Genomic DNA, 18,363 nt, shown 5'->3' with positions numbered 1-18,363 from the left:
CCCGAAGGCCAAGATGAGCTTATGCTGTGGCGTGGCGTCCGTCTTCTGTCGTCCGTCCACAATTTCAAAATGCTACTACTTCGCCATTTCAAGTCCGATTTCATTTCTGTTTGCGTTATATGATAGCACTAGGTGGGGGATTCAAAACTTCAACACAGAATTTTGAAATTTATTAAATATACTAATTTATGCGCATTTTTTGCTTCCATCTGGTAGAGCTTCATGAGGTTCACCAAACTTCTACACGGAATTTTGAAATTTTGACCAGAACAATTTCTATGCTAATTTATGCGAAATTAATTTATGTAAATTTTGAAAAATTCACAAAAAAATGCTTCTTCTTTATTTGTTGACCAAATTTGATTTTTTTCTTCCATCTGGTAGAGCTTCATGAGGTTCACCAATCTTCTACACAGAATTTTGAAATTTTGACTAGAACAATTTTTATGCTAATTTATGCGAAATTGATTTATGCATATTTTTAAAAATTCACATAGAATGCTTCTTTTCTTCATTTGTGGAACGATTTTTATTTTTTTCTTCAACCTGTAGAGCTTCATGAGGTTCACCAATCTTCGACACAGAATTTTGATGAGAACAATATTTATGCTAATTTATGCGAAATTAATTTATGCATATTTTGAAAAATTCACATACAGTAATTTCTTCACAATTTCAATTCTATATCCTCAATTTATGTCACCAATATAATTCACTCCAGTGTCATCTGGGCTGAAATTAAAATTGTGTTAAATTTTGTCGTGAGATGCCGGATGAGCTCCACATCATTGATGTGCTAGTTATTATCTGTTCAAATCATATCATTTTCAGCCTTGATTATCCCTTTAAAGGGCTTGTTCATTACAAATATTAAAAGTATTAGAAAGTTGGTGGAAAATATTACTTATACCCTTTTTACACAGGATTTTCTTAGACCCGGACTATCGCTAACCCCGTACTATTCTTAACCCTGTACTATTTTCACACATGTCAATTTGTCATTGCTAACCCCGATTAAGGAATGCTTTCTTTTCACACATGAAACTCGCTAACCCGGACTAGTGGTAGCTCATGAATATTCACGAGCGTCGATGAGGAAAGTATTAAAACACGAATTCAAACTCGCTGACTTATGGCGCGCGCTTTTTCTCATCGCTGTGTTCGCTGTTGAATGAATATTCATTATGCTTACCACTGATTGGACAACAGGGCCGGTTCTGTTGCGGGGCATGAATGGGAGCGCTTAGCCCAATTTCGTTTTACACTGGCGGTCTTAAAACCCGTACTATCGCTCTTAGCACTGCAATTGCTGGGATAACCCTGCTTTTTTGCAGGGCCAAATAATCCTGTACTAAAGGTGGGGTTAGCGCACTTTGCAAAAATGCTGTATAAAAGAAAGTGGGCTAAGCTTAACCCCGTACTATAGGTGGGGCTAAATGGCAATTTAGCCCCACCTATAGTACGGGGTTAAGGAAATTTTAGCGTGTGTAAAAAGGGTATTAGGCCTAAATGTAAATTTAAAAAATCATAAGTAAAAAATCATAGAACAGTTGAACAATGCATTTCACTTCTGCTGAACTACATGTAGCCTGTGCGATTGATCCGATCAATCACAACTATGGACGGCCAGCAACGTCAACATCTATTATGCATGCTTGTTCGAAATATTTTCAAACAATGATGCAATGTTTATTCATGCATTCATCAGGCCTCTACAAAAAATTTTTTTGTCACTTGCCCTGTTGGGCAAGTGATGAAAAAATTTGCTTGCCCGATAGAAAAAACTGCTTGCCCAATTTTTTTAATAATTTTTTCATTATGACAGCACGACTCTTATTTTTATTAAGGTATACAAAATAACAATTGAGAATCATGTCCAGTATAAAAGAACACACATTGAAAAGGATATTTTCAGCAACGTAGGCCTGAGTCTTTACGTTTATTTTGGAGAAAAAAAATCTATATTTTATGGGTATTTAAGGTTTTAAAAAACCCTTCAACAAAAGTTGCCAAAATTTCATATTTTGCATCTTTAAATCCATGAAATGGCTACCTGCGTACCATATTTCCTTAGAATTGCTTTCATTTACCGTAGTTGGAAACTATAAAGAAAGCCAGTGAAAAATGTTCAACTCTTTATTGACTCAGAAAAAATTATTTTATCATCAAAAGTGGAGTGGCTAAAATTCCACATTTTGCATCTTTAAATCCATGAAATGGTCATTTATTTTCCATATTTCCTTGATTTAGAAAAAAAAAATTAGTTGGAAACCATCAAGTCTTTTCTTCATCATTTTATGATGTTCCACTCGGTCAATAATTTTATCTACATGTTTTCACATGCTACTTTTTTTTCTATTTTGAGGAATACCTGTTCACTTATCAATGAATTATTATGAATTATGAATTATTCATGATTGTTGTTGCAAAGTGAGATCGTGTTTTTTCAGTTGATATTAGTATTTTGTTGAGGATTTGGGATTAATTTCTGTTGCTTTTTGTGCGTTTTGAGAAAAAATGTGTTTTCCGTTTGAAAAGCCACTTTCCGTTTCAAACAGCCAATTCCGTGAATTCCGTCCGTTTTCCGCGATTGCGGAAAATCACTATCCGTACATATGCTCCATCGAGCATCTGTCCACTGTGATTTTATAGATCTGTGCAAAAAGTATTGAGCAGCACAAAACTCTTAGAACGGATGAACTTTCCAGCCGGATAAGATGTAAATCCACAACATGTACGAGCAACAAACATCCCATTTCCGTTATCCTATGTTAAACGTCTGTTGTATACTTTCTGCATCGCGTTGGCATCCTCGCAACTACTGTAAACGCTGTTATTTTTGTGGGATTAATTTTTCGCGCTTGGCGGCTTCAAATCGTATTCGCGGGTTTTTAAAAATCGCGCTGCACACTCCATAATCACAAAGTCACTTCCTTCTTGCCCATCTGTGAATGGTTTTAATTAGAATTTCAGCAACGAAATTGTATTTTCTAATCATAATTCTAGCTCTCAGGCGGCATTATTCACCATTGTTTTGATCTAATCATGAGCTTTCGTGACAATTAGCGCAACTTTTATTTGCAAGGCATACATCAGGTAAGGCAAAGCAGAGGCCCTGCTAGGGCTGCTGGCCTGGTGTGGACGGCTGAGCACTGGGTAAGGATCGGGGGATCACGGCTATGCATGGGATCAATCAACAAACATGGGCGATCGACCCAACGTCTTCTCCAAAACTAAACAGATCTAAACACTCACCAATCAAACAGCAAAAGCAATTTATAATTCAACCAAAATCATAATTTAAACACCGATCTGCGACTGTTAAAAAATGATCGCATTGCTTTGGAACAAATTCTCGCGATGCACATGAAATTGGAGCTAAAGTTTGCTTGTGAAAATGCTGCCCTCTTTAGATCAAATTAAAATCTATTTGCCAAAACGATACACACAATTGAACTGTGGTTCAAAGCTTGCATTAAAATAGATGCTCATAAATTCTCGTTTTTAAATTCGCGCTCGCAAATCTTGCCGCGAAATATGCGAAAATTTCCACTTTTACAGTAATACCCACTGCAGCTGAATAACGAATAGAGGGAGGAAAGATGAACATGGAATGTTTATACATCGTTAGTAGCACGGATATTGAAAAGGATGTACATGTATTAAGCGTATGCATCTCAAGTACCGGTATTCAAAACCCCTGGTAAACCCTTTGGAGCTGTCATCCATTTCCATCCATTTTAATCTGCTAGGTACATGTAAGCGTATGCATCTCAAAAGCAACCATGTGTCCCTAAATATCGTGTGTGAGTTTCAGATCACATGACCAAGGTCAAAGGTCATTGAGGGTCAACAAACTTTGGCCATGTTGGGGTTATTTGAGGAATTGTCATCATAACTTTGAAATTTTAGGGATCCAGTTCATGAAACGTGGACAAAAGAGCAATCAAGTATCCTTAAACATCCTGTGCAAGTTTCAGGTCACATACCCAAGGTCAAAGGTAATTTAGGGTCAATGAACTCTGGTCATGTTGGGAGTATGTGTTGAATTGGCATCATAACTAAGGAAGTTAATGGATCTAGCTCATGAAATATTGACAAGAGGATAATCAAGTATGAATGATTGTTTTGCACATGTCTTAGGTCACATGATCATGGTCAAAGGTCATTTTGGGTCAATGGGCATAATATTTTATTATCATATTAGTGTTTTCTTCTGTGAATACTATTCATTAGCTATTTTAAAAGGGAGCACTGCTGCTATATTGCATTGCATAATGCAGGTGAGGCTGCCAGAGGCGTTCCACTTCTTTGTGAATGATTATTGTATACTGGTAGTTTTCAAAGTCAGCACTGCTGCTAATGTACATGTATATCGAATTGCGTAATGCAGGCGAGACTGCCAGAGGCGTTCCACTTCTTTGTGAATGATTATTGTATACTGGTAGTTTTCAAAGTCAGCACTGCTGCTAATGTTACATGTAAATTGAATTGCGTAATGCAGGCGAGAGTGCCAGAGGCACTCCACTTGTTTATGAATTAATATTCAATTGTATAAATGTATTTTTCATTGTCGGGAGAGGTGTGTTCAAAGTCAATTTTTGTCATTGGCAGTTACATGTACTGTAGGCCTAAATGCTATTAGATAATTATTAAACATAATGCTTCAATAGTGGCAGTCTTTGAGTGTTTAGAAGTTATAATACATTTCTTTGAAACAAAAAAATTATCGAAAATTTTTCAGCGAGACATCTAAAATGATGACCCCCTTTTTCAGACCTAATTTTCAGTTCTCTCTACTCCGAATGACAGAAGTTCCATTAAGAAGCCGCCCCGCTTGCAAGACCCCCGTTATGAAACTTCTCAGTTCTCTAGCCCTACCAAAATTGTCCAGCGAGAGCTGCACGCACGGCTTCAAAACTACCTCCGCTACCAGGTCCATGCACCACTAGCGCCCACATTATGTATATGCACAGCGCTAGCGTGCACCATACCTACGTACTCTACGTACTGCGATCTTGTTCCGTATAAACCCTATTTTTCACACTGCCAGGTATTTAGTTCCCAAGACTCTGCATTTTACCCTTGTGGTCAGTTCCTTAGAGGTAGACCCCCCCCCCCCCCCCCCCCCCCCGTTTCATGGTTTCGTGAGGCACGCCCCCACCCACCCGCCTCCCCCTGGTTGGGGACTGCATAATGAATAATATATATACATATCCTATATATATACTCTATAAGTAGTATATAAGAGAATAGGAGTAGGGGGATGTCAGAAAAAGTGGGGCTGTGGGGTGGGGCTACATGTAGGCCTTTGTATTAAATATGGAAATGCCGGCTTCTCCCCTTATTAGTTATTTTGTCATTCTCTCTGCAGACGATATCCACTATAAGAGAGGTACCACTTACTTACCCCTATCTTGTATTACATTATTACTTACAGAATAGTTTATTTGTAAAGTTTTCATTATCCCCATACCCACCCACTAATATAATAACCCCATGTACACCCCTAAATTCCAAGGGATGTCCTACCTCCCCACTTTTTGGGGAACTCTTGAAGAAAGATACCGCTCACACACAAGAGAAAGATCATTCAAAGGGGTAAAAAAAAGACTCAGCAATGCCCCTGTATTGTAATGCTTGTGTCTGTGGTTTGTGTGTACATGTATGCCTTTTATGTCTGCCAGACATGCAAATGAACCCATTGCTATAACCTTCAAGGGAGCTCATGTTAGTACAGACATAGGGTGTGTATGTGTGTGTCAGCGGAGCTCTGTGTGTATGATATGTGTTGGGGAGGCGGAGGCTTGGGCCAGTGCACATACAGAATATGTTGTCTCCTGTATGCCTTGCTATGTGCCCTCATACAGCATGCACATTTGATAGAAAACTCTGTTGAGAATCCCATATGAAGTGAGCTCTAAAATCAGTATCAGGGAGAGTGGGGTAAATAAGGCCAGGGGGGTGTTTCACAAAGATTTAAGTATGACCAAGAGTTGCACTTAAATACCAAGTTGCGTACGGTATGGAAGGCTTGACCGCATTGGTCAGATCGTGTCATGAGGACGCGCACGACTGCGTATCTATCAATAAGATCGCGCGTTGCATATCATGTATGCGTCGGCATTTACGTGCGACTTAAGTCATACTTAAAAGAAACTCCCCAAGTCAGTTTCTAGCTCACTGCTCAAGTTAACCAGTGTCAATGGGATTGCTGTTAGTGTGGTGTTTGAGACAGATCCAGCACATCTTGAGCATAAACAATGTCCAATACCCCTTTCATAGTGAGAGCCGAAGTGGAGTTAGTCCGGAGTCCAGGAGGAGTTACTCCACTTTGGAGGGCAATATGAAAATTCTGAGATTAGTTCGATCCGGATTCAAAGCGGAGTACTCAACCCACTTCGAGAAGAGGGTTACAAACGGAGTTACTCCGCACCGGAAATGCGGTATGCGCTTATCGCTGTGATTCGGCCACACGTATGGCGCGAACTCGCTTGGAAACCATGGCAACGACTGCGGATACACCGCTGCGGTGCTTGCCAATATGAAAGGGGGTTTAAAGTCGGTCCGCAGTACAAGCGGATCAACTCAACCCGGAGTTACTCCGGAGTAACTCCACTTTGCCTTCAGTATGAAAGCGGTATCAGAGTCTTAGCACAGTGCACATGGGGCACACAAACTTAGCAGCAGTACTACTGTACCTGACCCGTAATGTTTAAATTTTATCTTAATTTGTATACTTTTGTAAGGCATTATGGTACATGCCAGTACTGTACTACTAACTCTAGAGTAAATTCACCTCTTTCCCTGACTGGAAGCCTATGAACTCAACATGCCTGGTGGGTGTTTCATAAAGCTGTTCGTAAAGTTACGAACGACTTTACGCACGACTGGAACATGTTCTTAGGTCATAACTCAATTACATAGGGATATCACAGAGCACAAGAAAGGATCACTAGTCATTCGTAAAATCATTTGAATCTTACGAACAGCTTATTGAAACACCCACCAGGTGGGGCAAATGAGGCCCCCCCCATATTAAAACATGATAACACTGTATTGTTACATCTCCTAAAACAGTCAAATGCAGTGTAGACATCTTCACATTTGCTTACTTACACCAGAAGTGTCCATTCCTTATAGAATATGTAGAAACATAATAAGTTGAAAATCCCCACTGACAATGATTTTTTTTTTCTTCATGATATTGGATAGGATTGATAAAGGAATCCTTAAATGGGGGGCTTACGGAAAATAAATATCAATCCTGTGTTTGTTAATAGTACGTGTAAATGTTCAATGATTGCATCAAACCGTACTGAAATATTATTACTTTGAATATAGCTACACAAAATAGTTTTTAATCAAGGGGCCTCATTTGCCCCATTTCAGGCCCCTGACACAATAGTTAATGCTCATCAATATGCATATGAGATAGATTAGATCTCATATTTGTATAATAGTATTGGATAATGTAGGTCTAGTGTAGACCATGTATACTGCTATGCATTAAAGGATAAGTCCACCTAACAAAAAGTTAATTTGAATAAAAAGGGAAAAATCTAACAAGCATAACACTGATTTTTTTTCCAAAATCAGGTGTAAGAGAAGAAAGTAATGACATTTTGATGTTTTGCTTAAAGGAGAATGAAATCATTGGAACAAGATAGCTTGTGTGAAAACAGAAAAATCAAAGAAACAGATCAACAAAAGTTTGAGAAAAATCGGACAAATAATGAGAAAGTTATGAGCATTTGAATATTGCGATCACTAATGCTATGGAGATAGCAAATTGGCAATGCGACAAAGATGTGTGATGTCACTTGTGAACAACTCTCCCCATTACTTTAGTATATATTTCACTTGAATTGCCTCTTTTATCACATCTATCCATAGATCATGTGTTCTTTCTACATGAGGGCAAGTAATACATATTTTTTAAGAATACATCATGGATAAAGAGTTTGTATCATCATAAGAAAAAGCAAAAAGAGACATTTTGAGGGTATTTTATAGTCCACCAAAAGTGACATCACACATCCTTGTCGCATTGCCAATGGGAGGATCTCCATAGCATTAGTGATTGCAATATTCAAATGCTCATAACTTTCTCATTATTTGTCCGATTTTTCTCAAACTTTCTTTATTCTTATTCTATGATTTTTCTGTTTCTACACAAGCCTATTTGTTCCAAAGGTTTCATTCCCCTTTAATTTCACGAAACAGTTATATATACCGGTATACATCCTGCTTGGTATGCAAATGAGGAGACTAATGATGTCATCCTCTCACTATTTCCTTTGTATTGTATTTTAAGAAATATGAAATATTTTTATTTTTTCATCGTTATGTAAAACAATGTTTTATTCCTCCCTGAATATGTGGATTAGCATTTTGTAATACTATATGGTTTTGTCAGTTTGTCAACTCTTTAACAAATGAAATATTGTATAATTAATACAACAACAAAAAAAGAAATGATGAGTGAAGGACATAATTGGCTGTCTCATTTGCATGCCACTGCAGTGAGTTGTGAATATACTGTAACTGTTTTGTGAAAAATAAGCAAAACTTTGAATTGTCATAACCTTCTTATTTTACATTGATGAAATTTTCAGCATCATGATTCTTTGATTTTTCTCTATTTATTCAAATCATCATTATTCTTGGGTGGACTTGACCTTTAAAAAGATATGATTGGACTTATGAAAAAAATGGCCTTTATTTACCCGACTTTCCCCTATGTTCATTTTGAAATTCTGTTGAAAAAAAAGAAAGGACAGTTAAATTGATTTCATTTCTCTTTAATTAAGGCATTTTAGGAGGTACGTTTTCTGGCAGGTGGATTCTACCTTTCGGGGTAATGCTGCTATTACGCTTGCACAATTTTCAGTTCTCGCATTGCCACGATTTTCTTGTGCCAGTTCGTGACGATTCGGGGCACGAATTGCGACAATGGTTCGTGACATGGTGAATGCCATGTAAAATAAATCTAGAAAATAATCTTTAAACCTAAAAATATGTACGTTGATGACTGCTGTAAAGCCTCTGTAAGGAAGTAGCATAAATCCAATCTAAAAAATATAAACCCTTTTTATCACACCAGTGAAATTCTTTTATATGAACTTATAATTCTTTTAAAAATGCATGACTTTTGATGGAAATTTTACCTTGTTCAACCAAAGTAAATTATGCATTATGCAGCTTTGATGCAGGGGATCATTGGAGGGAAACCCCCCATTTCACCACAGAGTGGCTAGGATGTGTGATAAAAAGTGTTTTAGTAAACATTCTTTATGAAACTCTTGATTGTATCTGATGTCAGCTACGCGTGACAATTTAGTGAATTCTAAAGTTCCATTTTGTGTGCATTTATGCAAAGTCACATGAAAGATATGGAGTAAAGTGCGGCCTCAAATTTGAATACTTGATTTAAGACCATTATCAAATGGCAGGTTAGAAGAGTAGGACTAATATTGGGGGAATTTTTCAGGGGAATCCACCCATATTGGAAAAAAAAAGATACAGATGAGAGAAGCAAAAACAATAAGAAAGTTATAAAATTTTGAATGTGATTAAAAAAATCACTGCATTTTTGTGAAAAGGTGGTAATAGAAGGGCGAATTGCTCCCAAATGCCAATGTTGGTTCAAGGAAGGACAATGTCAAATGGGCAACATCAAACATGCGCCTATTCCACCCCAAAAACCATGCAAATAAATAGAGTAATTCAGACTGGTATCTCAAAAAGCAATCAATCCAATAATGTGACTATGCCCTTATACTTGCAGAATGATGATGTGTAGTTGGATGCATGATGGATAGATAATGGAGGTCAAAATATACCAGTGTTTGGGGTCTTATGTTGAGGTTTATTTTGGGGCAAAGTGTGGAAGGATATGTTCTGTTATAGCATTCTTCTTTATGCTTTTCACATTGCATTTCCTTAACCCCATACTATCCTTAACCCTGGACTGTCCTTAACCCCATACTATCTTTTTATGGATTCGCTGTCTTTCTTAACCCCATACTATCTGCTTAGCCGGGGTTAACGCCTTAACCCTGGACTATCCCACAGCTCATGAATATTGATGATTTTACCATACAGCGCGTGATTAACGTGCAATTTCGACTTCTGTGATTGGCTATTGCTTAGCCCCACTTTTCCTTAGCCCGGTTTCGATTCACACTGCATCTCTTAGCACTGCAATTATAATGCTAGCACCGCAATATGCGGGCTAACCCTGCTTTTTTGCAGGGCCAGATAGTACCGTACTATTTACTGTGCTAGCCCATTTTGCTAAAACGTAGTGTGAAAACAAAGTGGGCTAAGCTTAACCCTGGGAAACTGGTGGGGCTAAGACCCCCCCCCCCATAGACCCCCCCCCCCCCCTTAGCCCCACCAATTTAGGACAAAAAGTGCAGTGTGAAAAGCATGCATGACTCCTTTGATTCTTTTCTCAGACTTTCCACTCATTGGTAGTGTGTATTGACACATTTCTTCTGTGGAACGGTCCTACGGATTCTAGGAGCCCGGGGGGGCACTTACATTGACGAGTGGATACCATGCGTGACCAAAAAACATGTAAAAAGGATGTCTTTTTCAAGAAAGGGCATGTTAAGTATGTAACGTAATAAGGGTATCAAAAACACTGAAATAATGAAAAAAGGGTATCACTTTTGCTGAGAAGGTTACATGTTTAGGGTCAAATTTGCAGGGGTATAAAAATCAAGACTTTAAAAGTTTATAAAGGATGTAGTTTAGAAGTCAACATGTGTTATTACGATTTGCACGAGTTGGACTGTACTAAACCCAAAACATTGAAATATCGTTGTACTTGTTTAGGGGTTCAATTCAGGGAATACTTGCCAATAGTATCGTTTTGTTGTCTCACCTGCGAAGCAAAGTGAGACTATAGGCGCCACTTTTCCGACGGCGGCGGCGTCAACATCATATCTTAACCTAAGGTTAAGTTTTTGAAATGACGTCATAATTTAGAAAGTATATGGACCTAGTTAATAAAACTTGGCCATAAGGTTAATCAAGTATTACTGAACATCCTAATAGAGTTTCATGTCACATGACCAAGGTCAAAGGTCATTTAGGGTCAATGAACTTAGACCATGTTGGAGGAATCAACATCGAAATCTTAACCTGAGGTTAAGTTTTTGAAATGTCATCATAACTTAGAAAATATATGGACCTAGTTCATGAAACTTGGACATAAGGTTAATCAAGTATCACTGAACATCCTGCATGAGTTTCACATCACATGACCAAGGTCAAAGGTCATTTAGGGTCAATGAAATTTGGCGGAATTGGGGATATCTGTTGAATTCCCATCATAACTTTGAAAGTTTATGGATCTGATTCATGAAACTTGGACATGATAGTAATCAAGCATCACTGAAAATTTTGTGCAAGTTTCAGGTCTCATGAGTAAGGTCAAAGGTCATTTAGGGTCAATGAACTTTGGCCAAATCGGGGTATTTGTTGAATTACCATCATAACTTTGAAAGTTTATTGGTCTAGTTCATTAAACTTGGACATTGGAGTAATCAAGTATCACTGAACATCCTGTGCGCGTTTCAGGTCATATGACCAAGGTCAAAGTTCAATGAACTTTGGCCGAATTGGATGTACCTGTTGAATTACCATCATAAATTTGAAAGTTTATGGATCTGATTCATGAAACTTGTACATAAGAGTAATCAAGTATCACTGAACATCCTGTTCGAGTTTCAGGTCACATGATCAAGGTCAAAGGTCATGTAAGGTCAATGAACTTTGGCCATGTTGGGGTTTTTTGTTGAATAACCATCATATCTCTGTAAGTTTATTGGTCTAGTTCATAAAAAGTGGACATAAGAGTAACCATGTATCACTGAACGTCTTGTGCGAGTTAGAGTAGTATTCAAAGTCAGCACTGCTGCTATATCGAACCGCGTGATGCAGGTGAGACGGCCAGAGGCATTCCACTTGTTTCAAATACTTGTTAAGGGTAGGGTTTTACACGCCAATACTTGTTAAGGGGTGCAATTTCAGAATATGGAAAATATGTGTTTAGGGTACTTTTTGAGATCTCATAGTCGCGCATGGTATCCACTCGTGAATGGAAGTGCCCCCCCCCCCCCCCCCCCCGATGTAGCTGTTCTGACTTTCCCCTGGTCTTGTATGCGAAATCCTACGTGTACCATGACCTAGCATTTTTGGGGCAAGGCTTTTATCCTCACTTTTTCATTTTTGTTCGGGTGCTTCATCGGTTTCTGGTAGGATGCAAAGCCTAGCAATTATTAGCTTTATTTTAATAGCTACTCTCTGTCATCATCACCATCATCATCACCACCATCATCACCATAATCATCACCATTATCATCGCCATTACTACCAGTATCATCATCATCATCATCAGCATTATCATCACCATTGCCATCATCATCACCTATACCATCATGACCACCATGATGGTTAGAAATTCAAAACAAATCTGGCGTCATCGCTGCGTTAATTGCACCCGTCCACTGGGCCTGAACTTGGCAATTTTTTTGACTGAAACAATACTTTTTTTCCTTCATTTTCCTTATTTCATTCATTCTATTATATCTTTTTTTCCATCCCTTGTCATCTTTTTTTTCTTTTTATTCTTTCTTAGCAGCCTTTCCTTCTTTCTTTCTTTTTCATGTTTCTTTTTTTTCTTTCTTTTCCCCTTTTTTTTCTTTCCTCCTTTTTTCCTACTTCAAAGAAATTTATAATTCATTTATGTTAAAATTATGGCTTTGAGTTTCTGGATTTCTGCCTTTTTTTTAGGTTTAACCTGTTCCCCTAATATTTTTTTTTAATACATGCAGAGTGGCTGCTTTCATTAATTGGTTTTCTTAGAATTGTGTTTTTTGATATCTTTACTTTTTTTCCCTTTCAATTTAAATCCATCAGTAGCATTTTTAGCTATAAATTTATCTCTTAACTAATGCCTTTACATACTCTATATGTTACCAGATTGCACAGTTTGACTTAATAAAAAAGATCTACATTGTTGGAGGGGGGGGGGGATGATACATGTACCTCCCCTACCCTTGCTCCGCCCGGTCCCACTTGATCGCTTTGCTCCCTCACATATTTAATTTCAGGATTTTTCTTGCTAACCACTTAAGCCTACATCCTTGTAAATATAGTACTCAATATATCCTGCTTTGTATTGATTAACTATCTGGTAGGTGTGAAAGGAATTACAATCAAATCCAAACTAATCACGTCATTAGATTAATTCAATCTCATGTTCTGGCATGGATGTGGGCAATAGGCGTATCTGACATACCTTTGTGCACGTGTCAAACCTCAATCTTAACTTGCAAAACCGCAATATTAGGCAATACTAACCGCAAAGTTTAAGAATGTCTCACCGCTAAAGATTACACATTTCACGGGACCATCCCTGTAGACTGCTTAGTGTATTTATTGCATTCTCTGTGATTGTCATTCATGTAATGGATGTCTGGTTTTCATTGACGTTTGAACCTTCAGTTCCGCCTTGTTTGTTCTCCTGTAGAAGCAGTGGGTTTACAAATCTCCCGTTTTATTGATAGACCAAAACCCACAATGTTTCGACTTGTCAACGTTAACCACAAATATTTACTCTGTCTGGCAAAGTGAAATCAAGTTTGGCATCTTATCTTACAAGTCATCGTGAAGTGGAATTTAGTTTCATTTTCCACCTCTAAAAACCCAGTGTTGTTACATGTATCGTAGATTGATTTGAAACTAATTTATATAGATGGAATTTTGAAGAAGTTCAATGATCGCCATTACCTATTCGTGTGCTGTACAGACACTGGAGTCATTTAGAGAATACAGACATTTTCACTGTTTGATATGTTTCACATTACAGCTGAGTGTTCCAAGAGATTCAACGACCTGTCTGGACAAATCATTGACACACTTCACAAAGACAATAGAGGCAACAGCCGAGGAACCACCCACACATCTAGCTGTCGCTACCGGGTCTGCGCCCCTCCGGACCACTACATCGTGCTGAACATAACCCGGCTGGACGGCACTCCCCTTCCCATTGGACACGTCTGCCTGCCGAGGGTTGTGATAAAAAGCGGTGGCCCCTTGGGTAAGGTCACTACCCCACTGGCCACGCTTTGCAGAGGGGAGCAGCCCCTGCCGCTGGTGGTGCAGTCACAGGGCAACGAGCTCCGCATCGTCTTCAGGAGCAAGGGCTGGCTGACAAGCACCTTCCAGGCTTCCTTCACTTTCCATAAGCGAACAGGTGAGGGTGCTACACTTGATAAACACCCAAATTTAGAGCTTGTGATGTTGAGATTCAAGCATCTTTCCCTTTATGATTTTAAAATCATTATATGGTGCAAATTCTTTTGTTGCTTGTTTAATAATTTGTGTATCGGAATAAAGAATAGGAGCCATAATGAATAACAAGTAAGTCACAACATTATATTTAGTCAATATTAATCCATCGTCAGTTGATTAAGGTTACTTCAGTTAAACGCTTAGAGCATATTCTCGGTTAATTATTCAGTTTGTTAAGAGATTGAGCTTGTTGCATTTAATAAAGCAGTTAAAAGTCATGTGGCCCAAAGTTCAAGAACTTCAAACTCTTGCATTTTATTATCCTGTCTAGTTATATCAATAGGGTAGGTTTCATAAATGGCAAATGTTGAAATATACAGGTGTAAATTCACGTTGTTAGGATTACGAATCAATTAGCATTATCAGAGATGCTCTTAGAAAATTGAAATTCCAATTATACCTTTATTAAGATGTTCAATTGACATTAGAGCAAATCACCAACTTTTGTGTATGATTCTTGACTTGCAAAGTACATTTATCGAGCATTATTGCATGCTGCCATTTTTCCCTGGAGCTGTTACAGTTGAATGCCCTCCTCTCTTCTTTCGATCTGTTTGACATGGGTCGTGCTCTATCAAGCTTGCTTACGTCGTTTCAAATGTAATGGTTGACAATATAACTTGAACTTAATCAGTCGCTTCTCTCGTCCCGCGATCTCTCCACCTGATTAATTCTAAGACGATGGCATATTGTGGCAAGCAAGCCCTAGTTTTCCCAACTTACGGTAAGCCTGGCTGTCTAGTCACGAGTGTTAATCCGTCTGGGTGGCGATGAGGTTGCGGAGCAGCAAGCCATTCCACGTTTTGAAGTATGCCGCGCCCTCAGACAAAACAATTACAGAGAAATTACAGGGTTGCCTGTCATCACCAGCACATAGCCTAGATTAATCAACGAGGATGTCTCTCATAGCTCTTTGGTTTACATAATTCCGTCATTAAAAGTAGCATCAGACATTTTGAAGCCAGGAGAGGGATTTCATACCCTTAAATCAGGGTAGTTTCTTCAGGGTAGCATGGACGAATGTAATCAAATATTAGAGGTAATGTTATACAGAATTTTCTGCGTATTTGGGAAACATTTGATTTTTTTGTCTCACCTGCATAACAGAATGAGACTATAGGCGCCGCTTTTCTGACGGCGACAACGGCGTCAACACCAAATCTTAACCGAAGGTCAAGTTTTTGAAATGACAACAAAACTTAGTATGTGGACCTAGTTCATGAAACTTGGCCATAAGGTTTATCAAGTATTATTGAACATCCTGCCTGAGTTTTATGTCACATGACCAAGGTCAAGGGTCATTTAGGGTCAATGAACTTAGACCATGTTGGGGAATCCACATCAAAATCTTAACCGAAGGTTAAGTTTTTGAAATGTCATCATAACTTAGAAAATATATGGACCTAGTTCATGAAACTTGGACGTAAGGTCAATCAAGTATCACAGAACATCCTGCATTAGTTTCATGTCACATGACCAAGGTCAAAGGTCATTTAGGGTCAATGAACTTTGGCCGAATTGGGGGTATCTGTTGAATTACAATCATAACTTTGAAAGTTTATGGATCTGATTCATGAAACTTGGACATAATAGTAATCAAATATCACTGAACATCCTGTGCAAGTTTCAGGTCACATGATCAAGGTCAAAGGTCATTTATAGGGTCAATGAACTTTGGCCACGTTGGGGGTATTTGTTGAATTACCATCATATCTCTGTAAGTGTATTGGTCTAGTTCATAAAACGTGGAATTACAAGTAACCAAGTATCACTGAACATCTTGTGCGAGTTATAGTAGTTTTTCATATAGTACTAGTAGTAGTTTTATAGTAGTTTTGTCAGCACTGCTGCTATATTGAATTGCGTGATGCAGTGAGACCGCCAGAGGCATTCCACTTGTTTTCAAAAATCTAGAAGATATATCATTACAATCATTAATATGTGTTTTGACTTGGCCCCGTTCTCATAAGTCCTAAAAATAGTTAACTGGAAACCAGTTTAGTGGAAAGTAGGTTAACATGTAAAAAGCAGTCTTGGAAGCTATCTTCCAACCAGTTTGGAAAACCACTTCCAAATGTGGTTTTCAAGTCTTCTTTGCCCGTCAAACTAGTTTATTAAAGCGTAGGTGAGGAAACAACATTTCTTTGCGAAGCGATCTTCGCCCATGGTTAGTATGCTACTCTACACACTGTGTGTAGAATTTCTACACTGCAGTTTATAATTTGGCGGGAAACATGAGTGTTCCTGTAGTATCAAAATCGGCTTACGTGAAGTGGTTTACACAGAGTAAATTAGCGTATGATTTTTTATTTGCACTAACAATCTAAAATGTTTTGAGAGGAATAGTAATTGTTTTGCTATTTGTAACAATATTGCAGTATGAATACATCAAGTAGTGAATTAGTGTGTTAATGTTCAAGTGGGCCTAGTATCATACAGGATTACACTGCTTAGAATGTTGCAATATGGGTTAGAAACCTGGCCGGGTTTGAGGAGAAAAGATCACGTTATTACTCTGTGCTTAGCATGTGATTTATATGCGCACTGTCATCGTGTTCGTATTGAATTTGGGGCCTTTGGAAAATAGACTGCCTGAAAAACATTTTTCTTTTTACCAAATGAGCCCTTAATTTTTCCCTCTTCTGCATTTGCCAAATTTGATGTTACATGTAGGCCTATAATCATCTGTTGCATGCTTTATTTACTTGATACATATACCAACTTGAACTGGACATTACATTTTTTAATGTCCCATGGAAACAAATGTACACAATGCATTTGAAATTATATGTACTACATGTATTTGCATCCATATTTAGTCACTTCATGTTTCTTGTTTACATTCTGCATTGGACTATGACTACCCCTACTTCAAACTACAATAGAAGCGACATTGGGTCACATGTGTGTAAATGTATAGTGTACATAAACATGGAACAGAAGCAGCAGCAGTTGCCTACCCTGCGCCCCTTGTTTTCTTACAATGAGGGCACCCAATGACCCTTAGAACCTGTGCGTGCTGGTAGTATTCACCCTTGCCTTCACCCTATGTGACACTCAGGCAGCCAGTGAGGTGTGCACCAACACATTCTCATGGTCTTGGGTGAGCCAGATAGCATGAGAATGCATGGAAACATCAATGTTGAGAACCGACAACATTCTGTTTTTTTTTCTTGTTCAGTATCTTGTGGAATGTTTCTGGTATTTTGCCATATGATGATAGCATGCAAAATGCAAGTAGCAGATGGTTACAATGTAGGCATTACATTATACTGTACGTCGTGTCTGAAAATGTTCCCCCCAAAAAACAATACTGTAGCAAATCCTTCGAGAATCAGTGTTTTGCTCATACATGTAATACTTAGCATATATGTATGTAATATGCAAATAATCAATACTGTACAAAACTTCCTTAAATTATGTGAGATCCTGTACATGTTGGGCGTAACATATAGTTTCTTTATTAAACAGATAAATTAGATTTGATTTCTTATTAAATATATATTTTTTAAATCTGGACAAGAATTCAGTCACATATCTTGATGAGTATATTTTCTTGCACATCGAAAAGACAAAAAAATTGTGAGGGATAGTTGTCTGTACTGTTGATCTTGTCATTATGCTGATCAATGGGTAACCAACCGTGACCTATGACCTTTCTGTATGAAGTTCATGCACAATGTACCATTTAATTCAAGTTATTTAATATAATACTTTGTGGTTGTCGATTGTGTTGAAATATTAGCCCTATGTGTATTTTTATTTTCTGCATTTGTACTGAAGCAATTTGTTTTGTTCCCATTATTAGAAGAGAAATTGACTTTATTCGAGCCCATGGACTATAATTGGACATGTTATGAATGAATTGCTATCAGAGAACAATGGGTAATCTTCTTTTTTTTCACAAAAAGAATCAGAAAGCACAAAAATTGTTTCATATTCCCGAATCTTACTTTCCCTTTAAGATCCCTTCAAGTTCTTGAATATTGTTTA

General features: G+C 38.0%; 1 protein-coding gene across 1 annotated transcript in view; it reads left to right on the top strand.

Moving 5' to 3' along the window:
- Positions 1 to 18,363, top strand: part of LOC121407464 — a 39,597-nt gene that overhangs the window by 10,726 nt on the left and 10,508 nt on the right. The window contains exon 3 of the mRNA XM_041598546.1: positions 13,886 to 14,272. Within this exon, the coding sequence (XP_041454480.1) occupies positions 13,886 to 14,272 (387 nt within the window). The remainder of the gene's footprint in view (positions 1 to 13,885; positions 14,273 to 18,363) is intronic.

This window comes from Lytechinus variegatus, chromosome 2 (genome assembly GCF_018143015.1).
Source record: "Lytechinus variegatus isolate NC3 chromosome 2, Lvar_3.0, whole genome shotgun sequence".
NCBI lineage: Eukaryota > Metazoa > Echinodermata > Echinoidea > Temnopleuroida > Toxopneustidae > Lytechinus > Lytechinus variegatus.
Note: the sequence above shows the minus strand (reverse complement) of the source record. Positions and strands in the feature narration are given on the sequence as shown.